The 25,839-nt window shown below is 42.6% G+C and overlaps 1 protein-coding gene across 2 annotated transcripts in view; it reads left to right on the top strand.

Moving 5' to 3' along the window:
- LOC145459500 (uncharacterized) overlaps positions 1–25,839 on the top strand; it is a 103,885-nt gene that overhangs the window by 38,175 nt on the left and 39,871 nt on the right. For both annotated transcript variants that reach the window (XM_080338159.1, XM_080338158.1), the window contains exons 48-64: positions 797–2,409; positions 3,574–3,745; positions 5,914–7,659; positions 8,111–8,278; positions 8,797–9,023; positions 9,311–9,496; positions 9,763–9,930; positions 10,309–10,549; positions 13,023–13,139; positions 13,902–15,493; positions 17,870–17,963; positions 18,023–19,708; positions 20,731–22,915; positions 23,436–23,544; positions 23,604–23,697; positions 23,951–24,022; positions 25,017–25,628. In XM_080338159.1, the coding sequence (XP_080194285.1) occupies positions 797–2,409; positions 3,574–3,745; positions 5,914–7,659; positions 8,111–8,278; positions 8,797–9,023; positions 9,311–9,496; positions 9,763–9,930; positions 10,309–10,549; positions 13,023–13,139; positions 13,902–15,493; positions 17,870–17,963; positions 18,023–19,708; positions 20,731–22,915; positions 23,436–23,544; positions 23,604–23,697; positions 23,951–24,022; positions 25,017–25,628 (11,082 nt within the window). The remainder of the gene's footprint in view (positions 1–796; positions 2,410–3,573; positions 3,746–5,913; positions 7,660–8,110; positions 8,279–8,796; positions 9,024–9,310; positions 9,497–9,762; positions 9,931–10,308; positions 10,550–13,022; positions 13,140–13,901; positions 15,494–17,869; positions 17,964–18,022; positions 19,709–20,730; positions 22,916–23,435; positions 23,545–23,603; positions 23,698–23,950; positions 24,023–25,016; positions 25,629–25,839) is intronic.

Here is a 25,839-nt window from a genome sequence, read left to right as displayed (position 1 = left end):
ATAGTGATGTTGGGCACAGGAGAACAGTTTATTTAGAAACAGAAACAATATGTTGAAACTGTAATCAATTTCAGCATTTCAAAATGCTTTTCTAAGCATTCTTCCGAAATCTCAAATCAAGTCGCGAGCCGCAAAATATGATCTCGCGGGCCGCATGCGGTGCGGCTCGCCTGTTGGTGACCCCTGGACTAGGGCACGTTTTTGTTGCACTAAAACAGTGAGAAAGTTGCACTTGATTTTAACAAAAGTTGCAGTAAAAAGTTGCATTTATTGTTAGGATATGAGATACCTGTAAGGTTCCGTTGCATTGTATGACCAAACAGCTTAGTATTTGCACGATTTCTGCTAATTTCGTTTCTTAACCCAGTGAACTTACATGTAATTTTCGGCAATCTCCACTGTGCGTCCGTGAAATGGGAAGGGATTTAAAATTTAATTTAAACAACTGTGAATCAGTCAAGCGATCTATTTAAATATGGTATAGGCACTATCATGATTGACTGGGGTTGTTGAGCTTCTAGCTTGCAAGCTATCCCGTCATAGTCAAGATTGAGATGCAGCCAATCCATCACAATAGCTTTTTGATAGGCGAATTAATGTGAGAACCATAACAGTTTTATAATATGTTTTTTAAATCACTCCTTTACAGTATGCACAAAACTTGATAAAAGTTGCACTAAAAAGTTTCATGAAAAAATAGAAAAGATGCAAAAAGTTGCAATACAAAATTCCTGCAAACAGCTTAAAACATTATGCCACTTAAATTAGCAGCTAAACACAGCTTTTTTGTGTGCAGCGGTTTGCCCCGAAGAGATGGGAATGGAGGAATACTTGAGGCGGGCAAATGCGATCAAGGCTTCTTCTGAAAAGACAGGAAGCGAAGCCTCGAAATCTCCTTTCTCCAAAATCACGCAGAACGAGGACAATCCCGACGAGGAAGTCCAGGAAACCGTGCCGGGACACTGGAGCCCTGAGGACGATGCCGATAGTCCCTATCTCGAATTCAGCTTCGATGAACCGGCCGTCATAACCACCGTTATCACGAGAAACAAAATCGAGGGAGAGGGTGCTGAATTCATGTTAGCATACCGGCCTGAAGGTAGTGATGATTTTGTGAGCGTGACAAATTCTGATGATGAACCAATGAGATATCCGGTGAACAACGAAGAAGACAAAATGGCCGTGAACCATTTGGATGAGTCTATCACCGCAGTTGAAGTCAGGTTGATCACCGTAGGATCGGTTGAATTGAAGGTGGAACTGCGCGGTTGTCTTAAAACAGAACGTACTACAACTATCGTGACAGTCACTACAAAGGAGACAGCAACTACTATATCGACACCAGTTGAAAGCACTACAATCGGCAGTACAGAATCCACTGAAGCAACGCAAAAGTCCAGTACCACATCGCCCACGACCGAAGGGACAACCACGCTTAAATCTTCCGAATCCACTACGTCGAAGCAGACACCGACAGGACCTACTACGGTGGAAGTCGTGACCAAAGTTACTGTCTCTGAAACACCTTCCGTTGAAGGTACAACAACTGAGAAGGAAGGTGTGCTACCCGTTGAGCCAACTACTGCCGCTACCACAGTAGTCACTACCACCACGAGAGAGGTAAAGACTACGACAGCTGAAGAAGTGTCACCCACAACTCCAGGCGTATCGATCACGAAAAGCGCAACTACGGAATCGCCCAAACACTGCGACGAATCCATGGGTCTCGAAATGGGCGTGGAAAACGAATTGAATCCAGTCTTGACAGCTTCCAGTAACCTGGAAAGCGCTGCAGACGCCCGGCTCAACAACGATAAATCTTGGAGCCCTGATTTGGGTGTAGAAGAGGAAATATTCGACGAAGACTCGAGGACGTGGGTTCCGCGACCCTGGCTGCAAGTCACGTTCGATCATCCAGTCATCATAACCTCTGTGATAACGCAAGGAGACTCCGAATCTGGCAATCATACCACAGAGTACACAGTCAGCTATTCAACAGACGCGCAAAGCACGTGGCAAGTAGTGACTGACGAGTCTGGAAGCCCGGTAATCTTCGCTGGCAATGATGACGGGACGGAAAAAGTTCCGAATGAATTTGCTTCCCCTCTAAACGACGTTACAGCGGTCAGAATTAAAGCAACCAAATGGGTGAATAAACCAGCGCTGAGAGTCGAGTTGCGTGGATGTTACACTAAAGTCAACGCCACGACCACTCTCAAAACTACCACAGAAATTGAGAAGACTCGTACCACGAGAGTGCCAGTCACGGAAACGACCGGATCTCAATCCAGCACGTCGTCGGCGGTTGTGTCCACAACTACCAAGGAGACCATGCCCACAACGACTGAAGTTGTAACTGTCACGACCCCGAAATCCTCCAGCGAAACATCGCCGAAAACCACCACAAAGGTAATCCATAACAGAGCTGTCAGCGACTTTCTTGAGTCCTGACACTGGCTTTATTTTACGTCGTTTTTGGATGTTGCTATAATCTCAATCCTTTTTGGTCTTTTAACCCACTATGTCAAAATGTGCTCTCGCGCATGATAGCATGCAAGGCTGTGCAGATATATCACCAAAACATGATTTTGAATTTGTGCTCACATTTGGCAGACTACTGCAATCGTAATTGCACAAGGTACATACATGACTTACAAGTCTTGCACTCTTTAGATGGTTTTTAACTGAAATTGAAGAAATCTTTGAGTCTGCTGACCAAACTAGCCCTTGGTTATCAGGGTTGTATTGACTAGGGTCATGACTCAACTCGAGTGGCTATTTTCTGATGACTCGACTTGACTCGAGTCATTTTCTCGAAATACGGAAGTGGCTCAAGTCATTGCGCAATGCGCATGCCTTGAACCCAGTCATATGACTCGAGACTCAGGAAAATCAGTTCATTAATAATGCGATTCATTCGATATCATCAAACAGATTTATAAAAAGTGGGTTTAACAAGCAGTCGAGCAGTCAACACAATGACTCAGACTCGAGTCATAATACCATGACTCGGACTCGACCCTCTGCTCGCTGACTTGGACTTGACTCTGTGATGAATTGAAAATGACTCGTCTTGACTTGAGTTTTACCTATAAAAGTGAGATTGACTCGTGACTCGGAGCTTTGTGACTTGGCTACAACCCTGTTGGTTATGTACTGCTTAAAGTTAATTAGACAACTATATATCACTGTATTGCTTTTAAAGCTGCTCCATGAGATCGTAATATTATTGAATAACATATTCATATTAGAAGATACCCGAATATTTTCGACTGATGCTCGTCAGGGGTAATCATCAGCAACTGGTATAAGAATTTGTAATATATCATTCAATTGTATATTGAAGTTCTGTATCTCTAAGAGTCTCTTCACCTAATATTACGTCAAATGTTTCTATCTTACACATTTCTCTTGTCATATCCTGCATTTTTTTCATATCAAGAAAATGTGAACCTCCACAGAAAATAAACATCCCACACTACATTCATAGCAATCACACACGACGTGCTTTTACCTGACATATCGATTGATGTAGTTTTCTAACTTCATTTAAAATTTTCTCGCGACCCGCAGATCATCACAACAAGTGTGCCAACGACCACGCCGTTTGTCTCCACAACCACGGCTCAACCGCCGTCTTCCACATCTCCAAAGCAAACGGAAGTGACCGAGATTCCGCCTACCGAATCAACAGTCGTTGTCGAAACCACGACTGGCAAGACCGAAACGAAGCACACCACTCAGAGTAATATGAATAATTATGATATTATAATAATGATGATGATAATATTCTTCTAATACATATTCTTCGGAAGACCTCGAATGCACCACTGGACAAAATTGCACTTGTATTCGAAAATCATAGCATATTTTCTGTAATTTCGATTCTTCCTTTTCAATCATCTCTACCACTGAAACCCTTGACAATTGTATGCATGTATTGCACAGGAATACCAATCTGACTCTATTACTACAATCTTGCCATTTTCCTTAGTGGTAGCTTGCTCCCCAGATTGTGTGTGTTTACCAGTTTTACTGTGAATGAAATGTTAATAATACCAGTGAGCCACCACCACTACTGGACTTGTTTATACTTGGACTCAAAAATCATACCATAACTCTAAAACCCTTGCAAATTCTTCATCTACCGCAATTATGTAATGTGAACCAGAGTTGGATCAATTGTAATTTGTAATTGTAATTGAATGTATTTAATTACATTTTTCAATGTAATTGTAATGTAATTGTAATTGAAGCATTTTTATTTTGTGTAATTGTAATTGTAATTTGACAAAAATTTTGCTCAATTACAATTTCAATTACATTAAATTGCTATTGAGACCTGACAAGCACAATATGAAATAATTGACTTATAATGCATTCTCTTTAAATGTCGACAAGGAATTTGGTGGATCCATTCGCGGAAGCCCTTGACTGCGCCCCTGCGGGCGAAGTTTTTTTTAAATTTTTACCGCTATGCTGGCCTCGGCTGCCATTGTATACAATTTTTAGATAACTAACCAACGGATGGATTCGCAACACGTGACTCACGATTGAATACGCCGAGAAGCGAACTGCTGAGCCGGCTAAAAGCAGCAGAATTGATAGTCCCATAGCTGGCGATCCAAGCGTCGAAATTTGATATGTATGGTCCTAATCGAAAGCTAGTGTCGCACTGATTCCGCAATAAAAGTATATTTCCAGGCGATGGTACCATCCTAAAATAGTCGTGAAAGTCTGGGAATCGGCATTGTTCTGAACAATCGCTGGGCGTAATTGGTAATTGTTGTGGTCATGCTGCTGCAGCGCTCTCACTTTTCAGAACAGTCGACCTTAAACGGCTATTTTGGAGCAGTTACATTGCCCTGACGAGATTTTATTTTGTATTTTCGGAATTAGTACATCAATAGCTTACGATAAAGACCAGATGCATCAAATTTGGACGCATGGATCGCCAGCTCTAGGACTACAAAGTATGCTGCTTTTAGCCGGCTCTGCAGTACGTTTGTCGGTGCATTCATCCGTGACTCACATCTTGCGCATCTATCCGTGGGTTGGCAATCTACAATACGATTTCAGATCACGATGCTGCATCGTTACTTCGTCTGGCTAACTAACCAGACCACTGGATATTATATAACGTCTTATCTGGCAAAGCACGGTTTTGTTTTTACTCATCCTAATTCCTACGTCCCTCGATAAAAATAATATTATTTCTTTAATTATATACTATATACGCAAATCCAACACGTGCATATATTATAATACTTTTTCAACGACATACTGCACCCTATCCTTAATCCTAACCCATAGGAAATTAGGTAAATAACATTTTAACACGCTTATATTACGTCACAATGACATCTTACATATCATACTATGTACGCACATAAACGCATTTATTACTATACAATCTGAGCTAGACTTGAATTGTTGTTAAATACGACGCTACGGTTGTCAAGGAGCACGGTTGAATTTATGATTATTCAATTACATGTTCAACAGCAGCAGTTGTAATTGTAATTGTAATGTAATTGAAGCATGCAAGGAGTAATTGTAATTGTAATTTGATATTTTAAGCATGGAGTAATTGTAATTGTAATGTAATTGAAACATGCATGAAAGTAATTGTAATTGTAATTGTAATTGAACTGAAATAATGTAATTGATCCAACTCTGATGTGAACTCGTTGTTGCATAGAATTGACAATTTGACTTTGCTGAAATTTTAAAAGTTTACATCAATGTTTACTACATTTTCCTTAAGGGGCAGGTTGTTACCCGTATTACGCCTATATTTGCCAGTTTTACTGTGAATAAATATGATACTGATAATAATATGAATGTTTCATGCAATATAAATTAGCCTCCGTGCTATTTCGTTAGCTTTTAATGCGACTCGTTAATCTCTAGAAATCTGCGACGAGGAAATGGGAATGAGAAACCACCAAATCCCAGAGGACAGCGTCACAGCCTCATCGAGCAAACCCGGCATGGAGCCGAAATACGCGAGAAACATAAAATTGGACGATACGTTCGACTCTGAACTGGAGGGAAAAGCGTGGAGCCCGCTTGACGACGAGACCGAGCCCTATTTAGAGGTGACCTTCCCGACCGCGATAATAATCACTTCGATATTGACTCAAGGTGATGAGAATGGCGGATATGCGGCCACCGTGCAAGTAGCTTACAAATCCGAGGAAGATGGAGAATTCGAATTCATCGAGGAGGATGATGTTACCGTTGATTTCCCAGCCAACTCAGACGATAAGAGTCTCAGTGAGATTGTTTTCCCGGAAATGACGCAGATGAAAACAATCAGAGTATATCCAAAGAGAGACGACGGAGTTATCAGTATGAGAGTAGAATTCCGCGGGTGTGCCGAAACAGTGACGACTCCAGTCATTGTGGAAACCAAGACGACCACTGTCGTGACGAAATCATCTCCGATCACCCCGGAGGCGACTACGACAGCTACGTCCCCGATTGAAATCGTGGAAACTACGGTGATTGTTACGGAAAAGACGACTCCCGTTTCCACAGAAACAAGCAAGACCACGACTTTGGTCAAGACGACCGAAAAGACCGTCACCACAACCACGCCGACCGAGGTCACCAGCACTTCATCACAAAGTACTACTAAAACCACGGAGAAACCGATCACCACCCCTGTGCCCACTGTACCAGAAAGCACGACCCCTGACCTCTGCCGTGAAGTCATGCGCGAGCAAGAGATCTCAACCGGCCCGGTACGAGCTACATACGACGCTTCCAGTAATGTGGAGCTAGTCAAACCAGCCAGTCTTGATGTGATCGGTGATAACGTGTGGTATCCGAAAGAAGGCGACAGTGACAATATCTACGGTGACTACGTAGAGGTGAAATTCGACCATCCCGTGTACGTAACTGATGTCAAAACGCAGGGTGATAGCAACGGCGCTTACGTCGAGAAGTACAGAATCTACAGTCTTACGGAGACGGAAGACGGAGGTAGTCTAGAGTGGCACAGATTGAGCAAAGTTTTCGATGGCAACACGGATTCGGACAACGTAGTGACTAACACGCTGCCAATAGCGATGAAAACCGCGGCTTTGAGAATATCGGTTGTTTCGTTCAAGAATAAATCCGCTCTCAAGTTTTCGGTGATCGGATGTTATTCGTACGCTCCCGAAGAGACAACACCTGTTACTGAGCCTACGGCACCGCTGAAATCAACGACTCCAGTCCTTGTGTCGACAACTGTCATCAAAACTGAGCCGGTGACAACAATCGTGACTACACCCGGAACTACGGAGAGTACGGAATCTACTACCGTCGTAACAAAATCCACTGAAAAGCCGACAGTTTCCTCTACAACTACAGTCACTGTTTCGTCCAAAACTCCAGAAGTGACAGAATCCTCGACCGGTAAAGCAACAGAGTCCACCCCGGCGTTGAGCGAATCGACCACGAGTGAGGGGCCGGAACAAACGACCCAAAAGACCACCACTACCACTGCGGAAGCAGTCGTCACCACAGAAGCTACTTCGACTACAAAGATGGTGATTACTACGGAAGGTCCCCGGAGCACGCCCGAATTGGTCACCACCACCACCAAGGAAACCGTCAAGACCACTTCACCGATCGTTTCCGAGAAGACTACTACGTCAGGCACGGGAGGTAGGGATATCACACAAATGAAATTTGCTATTTTCGCTACTTAGACCAGCACCAGTACATTTCTGAACCCTGCTGATGATAATCGAAAGGAAGCTCCATTACGACTGATATTCACAAAGGTTTTATAGTGATGACCGTGATAACATGGCCAAAAATTTATGTTTGGTTCAATTTTGAATCATGAAATACTTGACATCGAACTGACCTGAGTTGTTGATGTTCTATAAGTCGCAGCCTGGTTCAAAGTATTCCATTGGCTCCTTGTGTAGAAATGATGCTTTAATGAGACCACATGTCCCGTTGCTGCTTCCACAATGATCCCACGTACCACCCCAATTCTACATAAAATATGTATTTTCTTATTCGACTGTAATACGAATGATAGCGATCGTCTGCTTTAATGGGTTTCCGAGAAGAAATATTTATTTACTACATTTTTCATTATTCACAGTTTCAACTTCAACAAAGACTAGCACCGTCGAAACAACGACCGTCGTTGTGCAAACATCCTCCCCGGTCACAGGGGAAGTCCCAGAGACGACAACTTCCGGGGAAACTTTGTCAACAACAACGGTCGAGACCCTTACGCCGGTCGAAACCAAGGAGACTACTACGAAAGGTAACAGACATAGAAAAGCAATAGACAATGTGGATGCAACTGTGACAGATGCATTTATCAGAATATTTTTGGCTCCCAGTCTCATACAGTTTGGTGTTTACTATAGGAAATATGACTTATAATTCTAAAAGGATTTCGATTATAGATATAGAACTCACACCGCACTGCTTGGATATGTACTGTTGTGAATCGAATACACATCTTTACATCCAAGGCTTTTATTAACTAAGACAAACAATTAAGGAAACGCGATGGTTTTATACCTCGCTACAGCAGATAACTACAGCAGATAACGTTGCGATCACCTCATGTGCTGTTGCTGGATTTTGGGCTCTTTTTTATCTCGACTACAGCAACAGTGCAGATTCTGGAGTTTGATTTTGACAAAGTCTGTTAGAATTTTTTTTTTTCATCTCAACTGCTGACATACTTTCATGACCCAATGAATATATATTCTCTCTCTGCCTGATTGCATGTATTACTTGCAAAATATTAACCGCTTCTACCATCCGATTTAGTGGCGGAGGCGACGACTGTCACCAAAGAAGCGACTGTTCCGCCAGTAGCGGAATGCCATTATGCAATGGGACTGGACGGGAATGTGCCTGTCAAGTCTGGACTTTCATTCTCGGCGTCATCCACCGCAGAAGATAGCAGTGTCGAGTATGCGAGATTGAACTCGGTCGATGAATCGGGCGAACCCAGAGCTTGGAAGCCAGAATACCCGGGAACACAATACCTGCAAGTCAGTCGCTAGTTTTGTGGCAGAGCTATTTGTGACATCTGAGCTTACACCTAATACTTCTTTTTAGAGTTGGATGGGTGAATTTGTATATTTATATCTATTTGTTCAGTTACAACGTGCTAATATTGAAGAGAGCTCAAGGAGATTACCTGAAGTTTTGCTACTTAATTGCTTTTGATCTTAGACAGACTTGTACTTGTACAATTGCGTGTCACTCTGCCCTTACTCTAAAGATTAAGAATGCTGTGCAATACTAATATGATACAAATTTCGAAAAATCTTTCCAGGTAACATCGGAGGAGCCAATCAACGTAACCGCTATAAAACTTCAAGGTGACGGTATCGATTCCTATGTCACCAAGTTCGAAGTCAGTTACAAATTAGAAGAATCTGATGAATGGCTTTATGTCCTTGGTGAAGATGGCGAACCAGTCAAGTTTGACGGACCTACGGATCCATCGGAAATTAAAGAGGTATGATGTAATTTCTAAACAAGTAAATGACAGAAAAGAATTGTTTTGCTATTGTACACTTTTGTGAATTCGCTATACCCTAAGTACTCTTGAGTAAGTTAGAGAAAATCTATCGCAAATCTATGTATATAAATGACAATAGAGGCCCTGGTGAATGGATCAATTGTGATCAATCAGTATCCATTTACCGACCTGCTTTATGATAAATGCGAGTGTCGCCAGGCAACTCGCTTATTATATAATAATGTATGAATGTGTGTATTCAGGTGGAGCTTCCCACTGGAATAGAGCTGAACGAGATTCGTATCGAGCCAACTTCGTGGGCCAAACACATTAGTCTGAGAATGGAATTGCTTGGTTGCGTCAAAGAAATTACCATCACCACGACTAAGACAACCACTACCACAGGCGAAACAACTACAACTACGAGAGAGGTAATGAACACCATCAAAAATCACAGTCCTGGAAGTATGATGGTTGACTATCAAATTCGTCACCTCTTACAAATTGTGTTTTTAGCCGACTCAAAATAAGCCAGAAGATATGCATGCATAGCATTTTTTAAATTCTTTTTGGAATCCATATCCAATGCAGATAGTGAATATGAGTTACAGAACTTAAATGTACAATTGAATGATATGCTCCTATCGAAATATAACTCGCGAGTGAGGTGCATCGGAAATAGGAAGAAATTTGTTTCTGATACACGTTCGGAAAGAGCTATCTCCATTCATGGCAGATTCACAAATCTTTTTGGATTATAGAATCCATTGTAGTATAGAAACAGGTTTTTTATAAACACAATTTCCTAGGTCTCTTCTACATCCGCGTCTACCACAACGCCATCTGGCGTGACAGGAAAACCGACTGTTGAGGTGACGACTACCACTGTCAAAACACCGACGACCGTTGTCACTACAACATCTACTGTGAAAGTTCCTGTCGGAAGTACGGAAACACCAGTGGAGACTACTCCGGTTGTTACCGAAACGGTGAAGTCCACACCTCCACCACCACCTGTCAGCACCACTACCACCGAGTTCGTGCCCGAAGGTATCTATGAGTAGTATGCAAGCTTGGAGTCGTTGAGTTATATTTTTCATCTGAACAAGTCACACACAATGTAAAATGCGATAAGACACAATGCGATCATAGTGTCCTATATGGTGTCGACACAGGCAAATCTCACGCCTCAGTGAAATTGTATCACGTCACAATTTCCATTTGGCTACAGGCAATTTGACGGTCATTTTTGACCGGCTTGCCGAGCATTAAATTTGGTAAAACAGGTATCAATCGAAAGCTGACTCTGCACTGATTACGAAAATATAAATTTTATTCCGCTCGTGGCCCTGGAACTCCCACAATCAGCCTCGAATTTTTCATTGTTATCGAGATTGGCATTGGGACGCAACAATGCTGTCTGGCGAAACGAGAGAGTAGCTAAAGAGAAAAAGAGTCAGACAACATTGTTCAGCATTGTTGCGTCCCAATGCCAATCTCAATAACAATGAAAAATTCGAGGCTGATTGTAGGAGTTCCAGGGCCACGAGCGGAATAAAATTTATATTTTCGTAATCAGTGCAGAGATAGCTTTCGATTGATACCCGTTTTACCAAATTTAATGCTCGGCAAGCCGGTCAAGAATGACCGTCAAATTGCCTGTAGCCAAATGGAAATTGTGACGTGATACAATTTCACTGAGGCGTGAGATTTGCCTGTGTCGACACCATATAGGACACTATGATGCGATGTCATGAACAGATAGGAGGATGTCGAACGACACGCATCAGGAGCGATCCTTTTAATCTAACATCCACCTCGGCCTGGAGTGCCCGATGTCGCAGTTCTTTTCGATGTTGATCTTTCTGAAGCCGCAGCACTTTTTACTAGTTATTTCTATTCCTTGTGAGCGGCCTCTTTTGCCGGGTGTTTTTCTGGGCTTCACGGCGGGGGCAGAGGAGCCCAGATAAACGTCCGACGTAATTTGACATGGGCACGCCAGATTTGTAGGCGCTTATCGTTACCACTACGCTATCTCCCCCGAGTGTTTCCCCAATCACCCCATTTTGGTAATGACGATGAATTATCAAGATTTATAGAGTAGGTATTTGAAACAGACACATATATAGTGTGATTATCAGGGTTGTAATGACTCGAGTCATGACTCGACTCAAGTCCGACTCGAGTCACGATTTTCGGATGACTCGACTCGACTCGAGTCATTTTCTCAAAATACGGAAATGACTCGACTCGACTCTAGTCAATCTGTGTATTGACTCGACTTGGACTCGAGTCATTGCGCATGACTCGAAGCAAGACATTGACTCGAGATTCAGACGGCCAAGACCGACATTTCATTGTAATTTCGAAGCCAACACACTATTGCGATTTCGTTTGTTGGTACTGGTGCTTGAAAATGGGATCAGAAACTGCTAAAAGTGAGGAAAATTGATATATTATAAATGCGAACCATTCAATATCACCATACAGAGTTATAAAAAGTGGGTTTAGGATGACTTTAACTGGAAACTGAGCAGTTAACACAATGACTTGGACTCGGACTCGAGTCATAATACCATGACTCGGACTCGATCCTCTGTTCGCTGACTTGGACTCGGACTTGACTCGGTGGGAATTGAAAATGACTCGACTTGACTCGAGTCAAAAATATAAAAGTGAGATTGACTTGTGACTCGGAGCTCTGTGACTTGGTTACAACCCTGGTGATTATGTCCACACCACATTGTCATTGACATTTGGCTTTTCCTATGTAGTGGCCGCCATAGTAGGGCATTGTCCAGATGCCCTAACTGCCAAAACATTTCTCATTTTCCCCGACTTTGACCAGAACTAAATGATTTTGCTAGTTACTCACTAGTTGGGTCAGTGGCATGGTTATTGCGGTCAGTGACAGGGTGTATTTCGATTGATTTTTGAAGAAACGACTTTGAATATCACTCCATACAAAAGTTTTCGTGTACCATCTACAACAGTAGATCGAACGCTCTTATTCGAAATTTCATGCTGGTGACGTCATATTTTGTGATACGATCGTTGATATACAACGTCCTTTCCAATTCTCTACTAGTTGCTGACGATTACCCCTGACGAGTGTCACCTTAAAATATTTGGCTTCATTTCAATATGATTATACAATTCAATTGTATATTGAAGTTCTGTACCTCCAAGAAGCTCTAGAAAAGATATTGAAATTCGATAAATAGGTGTCTTTGTTGCCCGACAAATTGTTAAATATTGTCTGTACATGCATAGTTTTCACCGGTAGCTTGAGATTGTATGCGACTTTGGTTGTTTGTCGGACCAGTTGCATAAATGGTAATCTAGAGCCAACATGGAAATCGCGATTGTTGTCATTGCAAAATTTCAGGTATTGACCAACTAATATAACAGTAGCCTTCAAAATCGCTTCATATCCTATCTCTTTTAATATATGCAAAATCCCAACTATGTTGCATTTGCTCTTAATCGGCCTTGTCGTCTAATTATTCATCACTTTTTCCAGTTTCCACCACCAAAGTCGTGACAACAACATCCGAGGAGATAACGCCAAAGACAACAACTCATGAGATCGTTAAAACCACAGTGAGCACTGAGAAAACTACTGAGACCGTCTTGAAAGGTTGGTGTTGACAAAATGTCTTTCATGCAAATGCTGTATTGTATTCAACTTATTTTTCAACTCTTGACGGAGTATAACTCTTATTCCACTGCCGGAAGATTGACCTAATGTAATGCAGCCATATCTAATAAAAGGTTGGCTGTCGATCCATATTTGTGTTATTCCGTCATTACAAAAATGCGTAATTACAATAATCTGGTAAAGCGGAATGTGGGACGCTATGCATGTCCTTGGATTTCGAGTTTCAACACAATATATAGTCACGAAATAGCAGATAAATTCATGTACAGAGAGAGAGTCTTTTATCTTCATCCATCCAAAATACATCGTCGCTACGGAATCGGAGTAGCTTATGTCCAATTTTCACATCTTGAGAAGATCAACTTGATGAAAAAAATGTCTTGGTCATATTCATGTTTGAAACAATGCAGTAAATAATAGAAGTAAACATATAAAATTGGAACCAATGTCAGTGCTAAGTAGGGTACCATAGCACACTTGATGATAAGAGACAATCAAGTATATATTTGGCAGTTCACAGTTATGTTGTGGTACTAATGAATTTCGAATTATGGGTGCTGAATAGTCAAGAGATCTCTTACCTAGGGATTAAGTGGATATTTTCCCTTGATGAGAATCTTGTATTATTAGATTAAGCATCTTCAGAAGGTATGCACCTTACTTTACCACAACATTTGGGGAAAGATAGTATAGCAACTAGCAATTGCCATGGCGATTGAGATAAATCTGTTTTGGTGACAGATATCTGCGATGAGGAGATGGGCATGGAAAAGTACTTGGTGGACGAGAACTCGATCACAGCTTCTTCAGAAATGCCAGGCAAGGAAGCTGAAAAGTCACAATTTTCGCGATTGAACAAAGACAATCCTGAAGAAATCGTTGAAGAAGCGGTGCCGGGATATTGGAGTCCGCGCGATACGACCGAGGATTCTAAGCCATATCTTCAATTCGATTTTGGTGAGCCAGTCGTCATAACTACTGTTATCATGAAGAACAATCTCGACTCGCAAAATGCCCACATCGTAATGGAATATGTTCCCGGACACGATGACGAATACAAACAAGTCACATACACCGACGACGAAGGTAACACGTTGCTGGCATGGAACTTCGATGAAGATAATGAAATGACCGTGAATCATTTGGACGAACCTGTCACTGCTATAAAAGTTAGAATTTATCCATCTGGACCAGTGGAGATGAAGGTGGAACTGCGCGGTTGTGAAGAAGTGAAAACCACGCCAGTTGTGAAAACAACGACCATGGAGACTGCGACAACCACCTCAACACCAGTTGAAATCACCACCATTGGTAGTACAGTGTCTACTGAAGGAACACAAAAGTCCAGTACTGTATCTCCACCAATAGCAGAAACAACCACCCCGTTGAAACAGACACCGACAACACCTACATCTGTTGAAACCGTGACAACTAAGATCACCACGGAAACGCCACTTGTGGAAACCACTTCAACCGAGCAGCAGCCTACTACCGCTTCCAAAGTAGTCACCTCCACCGTGACAGAGGTAAAGACCACAACAACCGAAGAAGTGTCAAGCTCTGCATCCACCACTGTGGGCGTGTCGTCCACGGAAGGCACTACTACGGAACCGTCTAAGTACTGCAACGATTCAATGGGTCTCGAAATGGGAGTGGAAAGCGAATTGAATCCGACCTTGACAGCTTCCAGTAACCTGGACCTCGCGATTAACGCTCGGCTAAACAACAATATATCATGGACGCCGGATTTGAATGATGAAGTCGAAATCCTGAAGAATGGTAAATGGGTCCCTCAACCCTGGCTTGAAGTTTCTTTCGATCGTCAAGTCACTGTATCATCAGTGATAACGCAAGGAGATTCTGAGACTGCAGATCATGTCACAGAGTATACCGTCATCTATTCAAATGACCCGCAAAGTACATGGCACGCTGTGTCCGACGAATCTGGAGACGCGATAGTCTTTTCTGGGAATGAAGATGGCATGACGCCAGTCCAAAACGAATTTACGCTGCCACTAAGCGACGTGACTGCCATCAGAATCAAACCGGTCTCCTGGGAAAACACAGCGGCGCTTAGAGTCGAGTTGAGAGGATGTTACACCAAGACGGACGTTACCACTACCGTGAAAACCACCAAAGAAACCGCCGTGACTCACTCGACTACAGCCCCGGTAACAGAATCCACCCGGTCCCAATCGAGCACGACTCCCGAAGTGATCTCGTCCACCACCACAAAGATTTCGCCGACCAGCTCCGTAGTTGTCACAACGACATCTCCCAAATCTCCGGTTGAGACTACGCCTGAAAAAATACAGCCCACAACAACGGAGAAGGTAAACTAACTGTTTTCACATTATAATTACAGTCGGTCGAGTATTTTAGAGGTGACAGAGGTTCGTGACCAAAGTGACTTTGATCATATTAATTTATGACCACAGATTGTTAGATACGATGTACTTGTACGTTTTAGGAATATTTGTGTGAGTTGTGTGCAATTTCACCACTTACCCTAGTGTAGTGGTTCTCAACCTTTTTGTCTTCGCGGACCCCTTTTGGACTGTCACGGACCCCTCAAGTCTTTTCTTTTTTTTTTTAAATAGCTCAATTAACGTACAACCGTCATCTGTCTTGTGCAAATATTAAATGTAGACTTGTGAGAAACAGCCACAAAATGACTTTTCGTAAAAATAACACCATTCTATATGTAGAGATTGGCTATAGAATTTTATTAGTTCGAAGCTAATTTTGGAGTTGTATTGATTGTCTTGAAAATTCGCGTCTTCAATTTGATATAAATGAGTGGTGAAAATATTTCCACAAAAATAGGTGCTAACGAATGTAATATTAACACGTAATGCTTCCGACAACACTTCTTGCTGTGATTGCAATATATATGGCACCGAAATTGAGAAACAGAATTTTTAATAAACCTAAACAGTCCAGCCTCGTTATTTCTATCGAGTATCTCCTCTCGAAGTTATTCTGGAATAGTGGTTATATCAGTGTTGGGATCAAGTCACTACCTTCGAGTCACGAGTCATTTCGATTCATTGCACATTTTGACTCGAGTCAAGTCAAGTCACTCGATTTTTGGAGGTGACTCGAGTAAAGTCGAGTCAAGTCAAGTCAAGTCACGAGTCAAGTCACATTTCAAGTCAAGTTGCCTTTTCGAAGTATGAGGCATGATTACGTCATTGCAATAATTTGCTAGCTGTCGGAAATACAGATTGAGTGGTCATTAATTCCGAACCGATAAACGAGTTAAATGTACTCGCAAGAGGACGCTGTATCGGTCACATATACATAGAACTGTTAAACTACGTATTTGCATAGCCTCAGTTTATAGTTACCAGCCAAAATAGAGAATAGAGAAACGAATTGATAAGATGCAACACATTACCCATTTACAAATTGATGATACAATTCGAGCCTGCACTAATGGTTGAGAACTATATAAACCATATTCGATTTCAATAAGACAAGAGGTTTGGTTAAGGTAAGAACAGAGAATAGAAACAGACATTTCGCTATTTTATTACTTTAGTACTAAAGTTACGACAACGTAAGCTGTAAGCTTCGATCACTTCGTCTGCGGTCAATTTATTTGCGAGAGAACAAGCGAGACTCAGTGAAATGCACAATATTTGAATGATTATTCGCTCACATTGGTTACACCATCGTTTCGCGAACAATCCGAATATATGCAAGATATAGTGATTTTTATCCACACCGATTACTTGATGACTTGAAATTGACTCGTGAATTTTGGTCCGAGTCACGAGTCAATCCACATTTCTGATACGCCGAGTCAAGTCAAGTCATTTTAGCAAAGTGACTCGAGTCAAGTCAAGTCATGCGAAAAAGGTGACTCGAGTCTGACTCAAGTCAAGTCATGACTCGAGTCATCCCAACACTGGGTTATATATATCACAGTAGAAAATGGATTTCGTGCCGAGGTTTCAATCCCTTCATTGGGACAGATTAGGAAAAAAATTCAGGAGCTTCTATGTCAAACGACCCCAACAAAATGTCTCTAAACAGCAATATGTTTGTGTCAATAAGCTATTGGCAATTCGGCAGTTACAATGATTTTGCACTGTAGGATATCTTATTTCAGACAACTATCATTCTAATGATGCGAGTCCTGGAGTTTTAGCAATTATGAAACGAAACTGTCTGATGCTTTTGTAAATTTAGAAAATATTATAAATTTGGGTATCAATCATTTTACAAATAGGTTTTGCGGACCCCCGGTTGAGAATCACTGCCCTACTGGTTAGGATTTCAGATTACTTTCACTTTTACTTATCAGTTATTGCCATAAAACCAATTACTTTTTACACTTGTGCTTTTGTAAAGTGAAATGTTGCTTTTTGGACTGGTTGGCATCCCATTTGTCAGTGAAATTATCATAACTACGTGCGAAATAGTCACTTTATCATGATAGGAGATGGCAACTTTCAAAATAGTAGAGTGAACCTTCATGGCTAACACAAACTGATTCATGGCACCACAAACAGGTGAAATTTTCCAACATATTTTCACTCACTACTATGTTACTGGATATAAAAGGAAAGTGTCTCTGCCTAAAATAACAAACTTATTAGTCATGCCTGTGCTGTTGGTGCATTATCTATGGATCCTCCACTCCATAATATTCCAAGCTTCACAAAGCCAAACGCCTGCATTTGTTCCTTATTTTGTAGCAGATCTCAACCACAAGTATGCCGTCGACAGAGTCCACTGTTTCCACCACGACTGTGATCGCGCCTGCCTCTACCACACGCAGCTTCATCACCACAAGTAACACACTGAAAACACAATGTTAAAGCGGTCTTTAACGAAGCATTTTGTTTTCACAGAGATTTGCGACGAGGAACTTCTCAACGAGCTCAAAATACCAGAGGACAGCATCACTGCGTCTTCCAGCAAAGCCGGCACGGTACCGTCTGACGGAATTCTAGACAGACACGGCGAGCAAGAGCAAGAAAAAGCCTGGAGCCCAGAAGACAATGATACTAAACCGTACTGGGACGTTAAATTCCCGAACGTAACCATCGTGGCCGCGATAGATATAACAGGCAGTGAGACCCACGGATATGTTTCAACACTTCAAATCGCATACAAGACAAACGACAACGAAGACTTTGTATACGTTGGGAGTTCAGAAAACGACAACCCAAGAAACTTTACTGCCAACAGTGACTCGACTACTGTGGCGAGAATTAGCTTTTCAGAGCCGATATTGGCAACTGAAATCCGACTGTATCCGCAAAGACATGTCGGAGAGTCGGTCGGCTTGAGAGTGGAGTGTATCGGGTGTGAGGAAGAGACTACAACTCCTGCGATAGTAGAGACCACGACTGAGGTAGTAGAAACGAAAACGACCCAAAGGCATCATGAAGTCGTGGAAACCACGACTACCGTTACGGAAAAGACCACCCCTGTCACCGAGAAGACCAGCACCACATCGGTTGTAGTCACGACTACTCATAACATAGTTGAAACGACGCCTGAAGAGGTAGTCACGACGGCCTACGAAACCACAGTGAAGACCACCGAGAAACCTTTGACTGCTACCACTGAATCTACAACAAGTACGTCGGCAGTATCGGTGACTAGCACCCCAGCGGTTGAAACTACAGTCGCCAGAAGACTTTGCGATGAAGTCATGATGAAAGAAAGCGTTGTTAACAATAAAGTAACTCCGTCTTTCTCAGCTTCTAGTAATTCTGACCTTGTTGAGGGCGCGAGTCTGGATGTTGATGGAAGTGGAGTTTGGTATCCAGAGGCTAACAGAACTGATAAGGTTTTCGGCGATTACGTCGAAGTTGATTTTGATGTTCCTGTGTACGTGACTGGTGTTAAAACGCAAGGAGATGGCGAGACAGCGTTTGTGAGCAAGTACAGAGTGTACGTGAAGACCGATAACGAAGAAAGCACCACTCCTGTGTGGATTTTAATGCCGAAGGAATTTGACGGTAATACCAATGCAAATGAGGAAGTCACGAATGAGTTTGTGACGGCGAAGAAAGCGTACGCTTTGCGTATACAAGTCGTTGGATTTGAAGAACGGGCCGCTCTGAAATTCTCAGTGATTGGATGCTATTCGTACACGCCTAAGGAAACTACGACGCTTGTTTCTAGACCCACAACCACTGCGATTCTAGTGTCTACCACGTCTGTAGAGCACCCACCTACTACCACGAAAACGAGTCTGTCGACAGGAGTGACGGAGGAAACGACCTTGGAAACCACGAAATCGACCGAAAAACCGGGTGTCACCACTACGGTCTCGGTGACAACCAAGAAACCGGGAACTTTCTCGACTACCGCGGCGGTAACTGGGAGCCCTACCTCACCTACTTCAAGTAAATCGACGCCAGAAACGACTACAATCATTTCAAAAGAAACGACGGAAGCGGTGGCGCCTACGACCACGACTGGGGTTGCGATTTCAACCACAGGGGGAGTACCGGCGAAACCGACCACCGCTATAGTCGAAACCACCACAAGCAAGGTTGTCACATATGAAACAACCACTAAGAGTATGTACTTATTTATGTTGCTGGTTAAGGTAGTGGCATGATCGAATGTATATGAAGCTTTAAACTGCATTGATGCAAGTATTCGTGTAATCGTTAAGCCAAAAGTTTAATTTATATGTTATATTGTATGCATTCCTGATTTCTTTGTACAATCTGTCCTTGTAATCATATATTTAATTGTGTGTATGCTGGCAGTAGAACATTTCTAAAATGATGTAAGACATTACATTGATTTTGCATCGTATTCCGACCTGCCTTCGGAGGTGGCCATTGTTCAGTAACTAAGTAGTTCTATTTTTTTCGGAGTGCTCAGGTTTTGCATACATGCACTCGAGTTGTATTGTTTGCTGAATGCTTTCGCTTCTTCTTAGCAGTTTTTAACAGCAATACTGCTTACTTTCGGGACTTGGAATTTTGTGAAGTTGAAAGCAGTTTTGGGATGTGTGTCCATCATGGCACGAATGAGATTGTCGCAACGGCTTCGTCTAATAGCTCCTGTATCACAATAACTGGAGTTTAGATGGACGCCGCAATTTTGATCTGTTACTAATATCATGCGACCACTCGACCAAATGTACTTGATCAAACTACTCTCTTTAGTACTTCTAAAATCACCATTTTCCACCTACACCTAAAGTAGTTTCAACAGGTCTTGGAGATCACTACTTCTACTCAAAGCCAAATGTTTATTATATTATATCTATTCTAATACATTCTTGATTTCTTAACAATATTCACCGTTATGATTGCTCATTTTATTTGTATAATATTATTATTTATAAAATGACGCAAGATGTGGCAATATTGATATTACATCATATTCCAACCCGCCATCAAATAAGGATCACCGTTTTGTGGACATATAAGCACAGAATTTTTTTGACATATAGACGGCGAGCATCGCAGCAGACTGTTACACTACAATGCCCTTGTACACGTCAAATAATTTCGACCCTACTTCCAAAGAAAAACTACGCCTCTATGTAGGCTAATATTCAATGAATCGACATCATTTTTTCCAGAACTCTGCGACGCAGGCATGGGCATGCGAGCAATCGATATACCGGACGTTAACATCTTGGGCACTGAGTCATCTGACGGTGAGCACGGTACCGTAAATATAAAGAACTTCAATGAAGACAAACCATCCTGGACACCGGATTCAGCTGAAGAAAAGCCATATGTGGAAGTGTTCTTGACGGAAAAGACAGCGGTGACATCAATCGTAACACAAGGCGACTTGGGTGGATCTCCAGTACCAAGTTATACAGTTGAATATTACAGCGACGGGGAATGGAAGGCGATTCGTGAAGTATTCAGTGATGAGTCATCACCAATCAAAGTCTTTAGCGGCAACAATGAAGGCGAAACAGTTGAGCATATTCTTGACGAGCCAATCGAAGCCGAGAGGGTTAAAATCTGGCCTATCAGAGACGGAGACACCAAGTTGAGCATGCGCATGGAATTGCGCAGCTGTCGGTTGTTGATCACCACGCCGGTTGAAATTACAACAACTACGGAAACGGTGACGACAACGGTAAAACCGACTGAAGCGTCCAGCCCTGCAGTGGAAACTACTAGCACACAGGCATCTACGGTATCTACGAGCAGCCCAGCAGTGGAAACTACTAGCACACAGGCATCGACTGCATCCACGGTATCTACGAGCAGCCCTGGAGCGGAGACTACTAGCACACAGGCATCTACGGTATCTACGAGCAGCCTATCAGCGGAAACTACTAGCACACAGGCATCGACTGCATCCACGGTATCTACGAAAGAAACAACACCAGTAGTGGTAACGGAAACAACTACGGTCACCAAAAAGACAACGCCTCTCACCGAGAAGACTAGCTCGGTCGGTACTAGCATTGAGGTTACAACCACGAAAACGGTAAAATCTACCACTGGCGAGGTTGTCGAAAGCAGTACGACTACGGAAGTCGAAAAAACGACGTCGTCGCCTGTGACATCGTCAACTACAGTGTCATCGCCTACCACATCCGAGACAGCCACCTCTAAGAGCACCGAATCCACCACCTCTACGCCATCTATCCCGGAGAAAACGACAGGAATCGTTGTCACAACCACAAAGCTTGTGTCGAGTACGTCTACAGAGTCGACGGCTACAACGGCACGAGTGATCACGGAAGCTCCGGAAGAAGTCTGTGACAAGATTATGCGAGATAACGGCGAAACAAGCGTGATAATCAGCCCAGAAGTGTCTGCGTCTAGCAATGCGGAAGATGCCAAAAAGGCAGCGGTCGATTCCGAATACTCATGGTCACCTGATGTTGAAGCTGGCGCTTACGTTGAAGAACTATTCGGAAAGCCAGTGTACATCACTAAAATCACTACACAAGGAGATGGCGTGAGTAACTTTGTGAGGACATTCCGAGTTGAGATCTTGACGAAATCGGAAGGTGAAGAGGCTAGTACTTGGCAAACGCATGGCGACATATTCACAGCCAACATCGATGCTACCAACAAAGTGTCCACTGAATTTCCTGAAGCCATACAAGTAGAGGGTGTAAGAATCTACCCTGAAAATGACGATGGAAAAGCGTCTTTGAGATATCAAGTGGAAGGCTGTTTCTCTATCGCTGCGCCGCAAACATCTTCGACCACAAATCCTGTGTCCACCACCGTGTCTACACCGACAACTACAACTGCAATGTCATCCACCTCTGAACCGGGCGTCACCACCACAATCACATGGACCTCTTTTGGACATGTGACGAAAAAAACTACCTTGGAAACGTTTACGGAAACAATAAAGGGGTCGACCAGCTCTGCAAAGACCACGCCCGCTCTGGTCGAAACCACGAAAGAGACAGTAGTGTCCACCACAGTCCCGACCAGCGAAACCCCGTCGACAGGAGAAAGCACGACTTCGAAAGTGGTCACCGTGACCACTACAACGGTTTCAACCACACCAATTGTGAGCTCCGAGTCCAGCACCGAAACGCCGCCGAAATCGACCAAAGTGACCACGGCGGAAACCGTGGAGACTACGAAATCGACGGCAACCGAGGGACCACAGCCTGTCGTCACAACAGAAGTTACCACGACGAAGAAAGAGGAAGTTACTGAAACTACGGAGAAACCGGTGGGAGCAGGAACGACGACTCCAGCCACTGAAGTCACGACGACCACTAGGTCATCACCGGTTACCACGGAAACGGTGAAAACCACGGAAAGAATTGGGTTCGTGAAATATTTTTGTTGATTTTCAACGAATCGTAGGGATATTAGAACCGGGCATTAATCGAGTGTTGCTGATTGTAATAACAGTATGAAAATGTGAAAAGCTCAAATATGCACATTTTTTTGCAACCACAAGGATACTAATACCATTTCTACATCACAATTAAGGTTATTTGATATTTTTTAAACCATACCTATTTTATTACGCCTTGTGACGATACTGTGCGTATATCACGACTTTACAGTTATGTTATTTCCAGTACCATGCGTTCATTTGTACTGTATTTTCCTTTGCTGTGATACGATATATCAATGTGTCAAGGCATCTACAGTGGAATATAGTATAGAGACTAGTGTATTTCTCGTCGGTAAATTAACTCTTAGCGAGGATAGTAAAGATTCAGTGCTCGAAGTAATCATCTCGCGCTGCTCGAATCATTACATTCAATACTCGATTTAGATTTAAGTATGCCCAACTTTGTACCCAGCTTTAACGGTGAAACTTACGGTTCTATTATAGCTCATCGACTACACCGGAAACGGAGGCCACCGGCACCCCTGTCGTGACTGAGAAAACAACTAAAGTCACCAGCCAGCCGTCTACGCCTGAAACTACAACAACTGTCATCGTAATATTTACCACGTTTTGATTTTATACAAAAACTGGTCCATCCCTTTGGTTTTGCAGGTTTCAAAAACGCCGGAGGGCTTCACAACGACTACCTTGGCGGAATCGGAAAGCACCACAGAAAGCACGGTGGTCACTCCCACCGAAGGGCCAGGTATTGATAAAAGCAATTTGCCTAAAGAGTTACCTGATAACGATTTCACTTGTAACTTGTGGTGAGCAATGCATATAAGACAATATAACGATGTAAGTCTAAAATAAGGACGGATGTTGTATATGGCAATGTAGTTCTACTCTTGTATTTTCAACGTTTGCTTTTAGTGGACCCCTTAAATCTAGTCATTGAATCCCAGGTTAAGAAACCCTTATTCTTAACGCTACTTCCTGTCTAATTCTTATTTACATAGGTTCTTCGACTCCTACCGCTGTTACCACTACTGTGTCTACGACAAAGAAGGCCGAATTAACTACTGTTCAAAGTAAGTCTTTATTCGGCTATGCAGCATTTTCTACCCTTGGATATCTGAGCACGATTGATATCATAATTTTTATCTGATACAAATATCATTGACAGATATTTTGTGATACAATTGTTGATATACAATGTTCTTTCCGATTCTCAACTAGTTGCTGACGATTACCCTGATGAGCGTCAGCCGAAAATATTCGGGTTCATTTCAATTTGGATATACCTTTCAATTGTATATTGAAGTTCTGTACCTACAAAAAGCTCTTCCAATATCAAATAGTACCATAATTCAACTGATGAGTGGTGGCCATTCAAAAATATATGCCATGTCAGTTTCCTTGGAATAGGCTACTTGCAGTTCGAGAAATACAGCTTTTCACCTTTACGTCCAAGAAGTGAACTTCTGTGGTCCCTGTGTATCAATTCTACAAGGCTGAAGATTGGACAGGCCGATCAATATTGGCTGTACTGCCTCCTGGTCGGACTGTATTTGTGACTAGGGTTGGGCACTGCGATTGAAGAACTCGGGTCCGAGTCTAGTATTATTTGCTATGATTCGAGTCGAGTAATGAGATTTTTACAGTACTGAAAATATGCACCTTGTTTCACTAAAAATTCTATCAGCACAGTACTTCTTCACACCGCCATGCAGGCTTTGAAACTTCGATTGATCAGATCATAGCATGCAAAACATGTAGCAAAGCTACATACATTGATAGAAATGATGTTTCTGTCAAGTCAAGATCAACTCAGAGCATTGTCTGTGCAATGAAAATGGGGTGGAGAACTGTCATTACATTCTCTGTGATCACATATTTGAGCTTTCCGCATCATCAATACTCTTGAATACTCAACTATAGGTATAATTCTCGATTCAAAATCCAATTACTAAGACTCTCGATTTTGCCCAGCCCTCTTCGTGACCCATATGATACAGATAGAGAAAGACAATCCTCATTCATTTTTTTTATCTACTATGAGAATCGAGCGTTACTCTATTTCAGCAGTGTGCGACGAACCGTTGGGTATGACAAGCCACGCTATCGCGGATGAAGATATCTCAGCTTCTACCAGCAAAGAGGGTAAAGAAGCGAAGTACGCCAGAATCACGAATGATAATGATATTGGAATCCCACCGGCCTGGTCTCCAGAAACATCCGACCCTACCCCGTATCTGGAGGTTTCTTTCAAGAATCCAGTTATTATCCATAGCATCCTCACTCAAGGTGGCGGTAATGGGCAATTTGCTTCGCAGTATAACGTGTCGTACGTAGATGCCAATACAGAGAGCAACGAGTTTGTTCGTATCGAAGTAAATAAAATTTTGAACACGCCCACGGGTCCGGTGCTCGATGATAAAGTCTGGGAGACCTTCAACGGCAACGCCGATGACACAAGTGTCGTCGAACGCTTCCTCCGTGACGATATTCATGCGTCGGCAGTTCGAATTTATCCAATTCGCTCAGCGCCGGATAGCGATGTGACAATGAGAGTGGAATTCCGTGGCTGCGTCAAACTTATCGTTGAGACTACTCCGGTCACTGTGGAAACCACAAAAGAGGTGGTGACTACGAAGAGCACCCCGGTGGTTACAGAGAAGACTACTTCCAAGCCAGGTGCGGTAAAAATAGAGTTTATATTTGTATATAGAGTATATGATAAATGATGATATGTGTATGTTTATACAACTATATATGTATATTAGGGTTGTCCAAAATTTGGAAAATCTTACTAATCCTATGTTGTAATGTCTTATTCTATAGATTATTGATAAAAAACGACAATGGGCGTAAAAGAAGCTCACAGGAAGGCCGTTTAGATTTCGTG

This window comes from Botryllus schlosseri, chromosome 16 (genome assembly GCF_051294905.1).
Source record: "Botryllus schlosseri isolate E-star chromosome 16, Bs_hap1, whole genome shotgun sequence".
Lineage (NCBI taxonomy): Eukaryota > Metazoa > Chordata > Ascidiacea > Stolidobranchia > Styelidae > Botryllus > Botryllus schlosseri.
The sequence above is the reverse complement of the archived record's forward strand: the minus strand, read 5'-3'. Positions and strand labels throughout refer to the sequence as shown.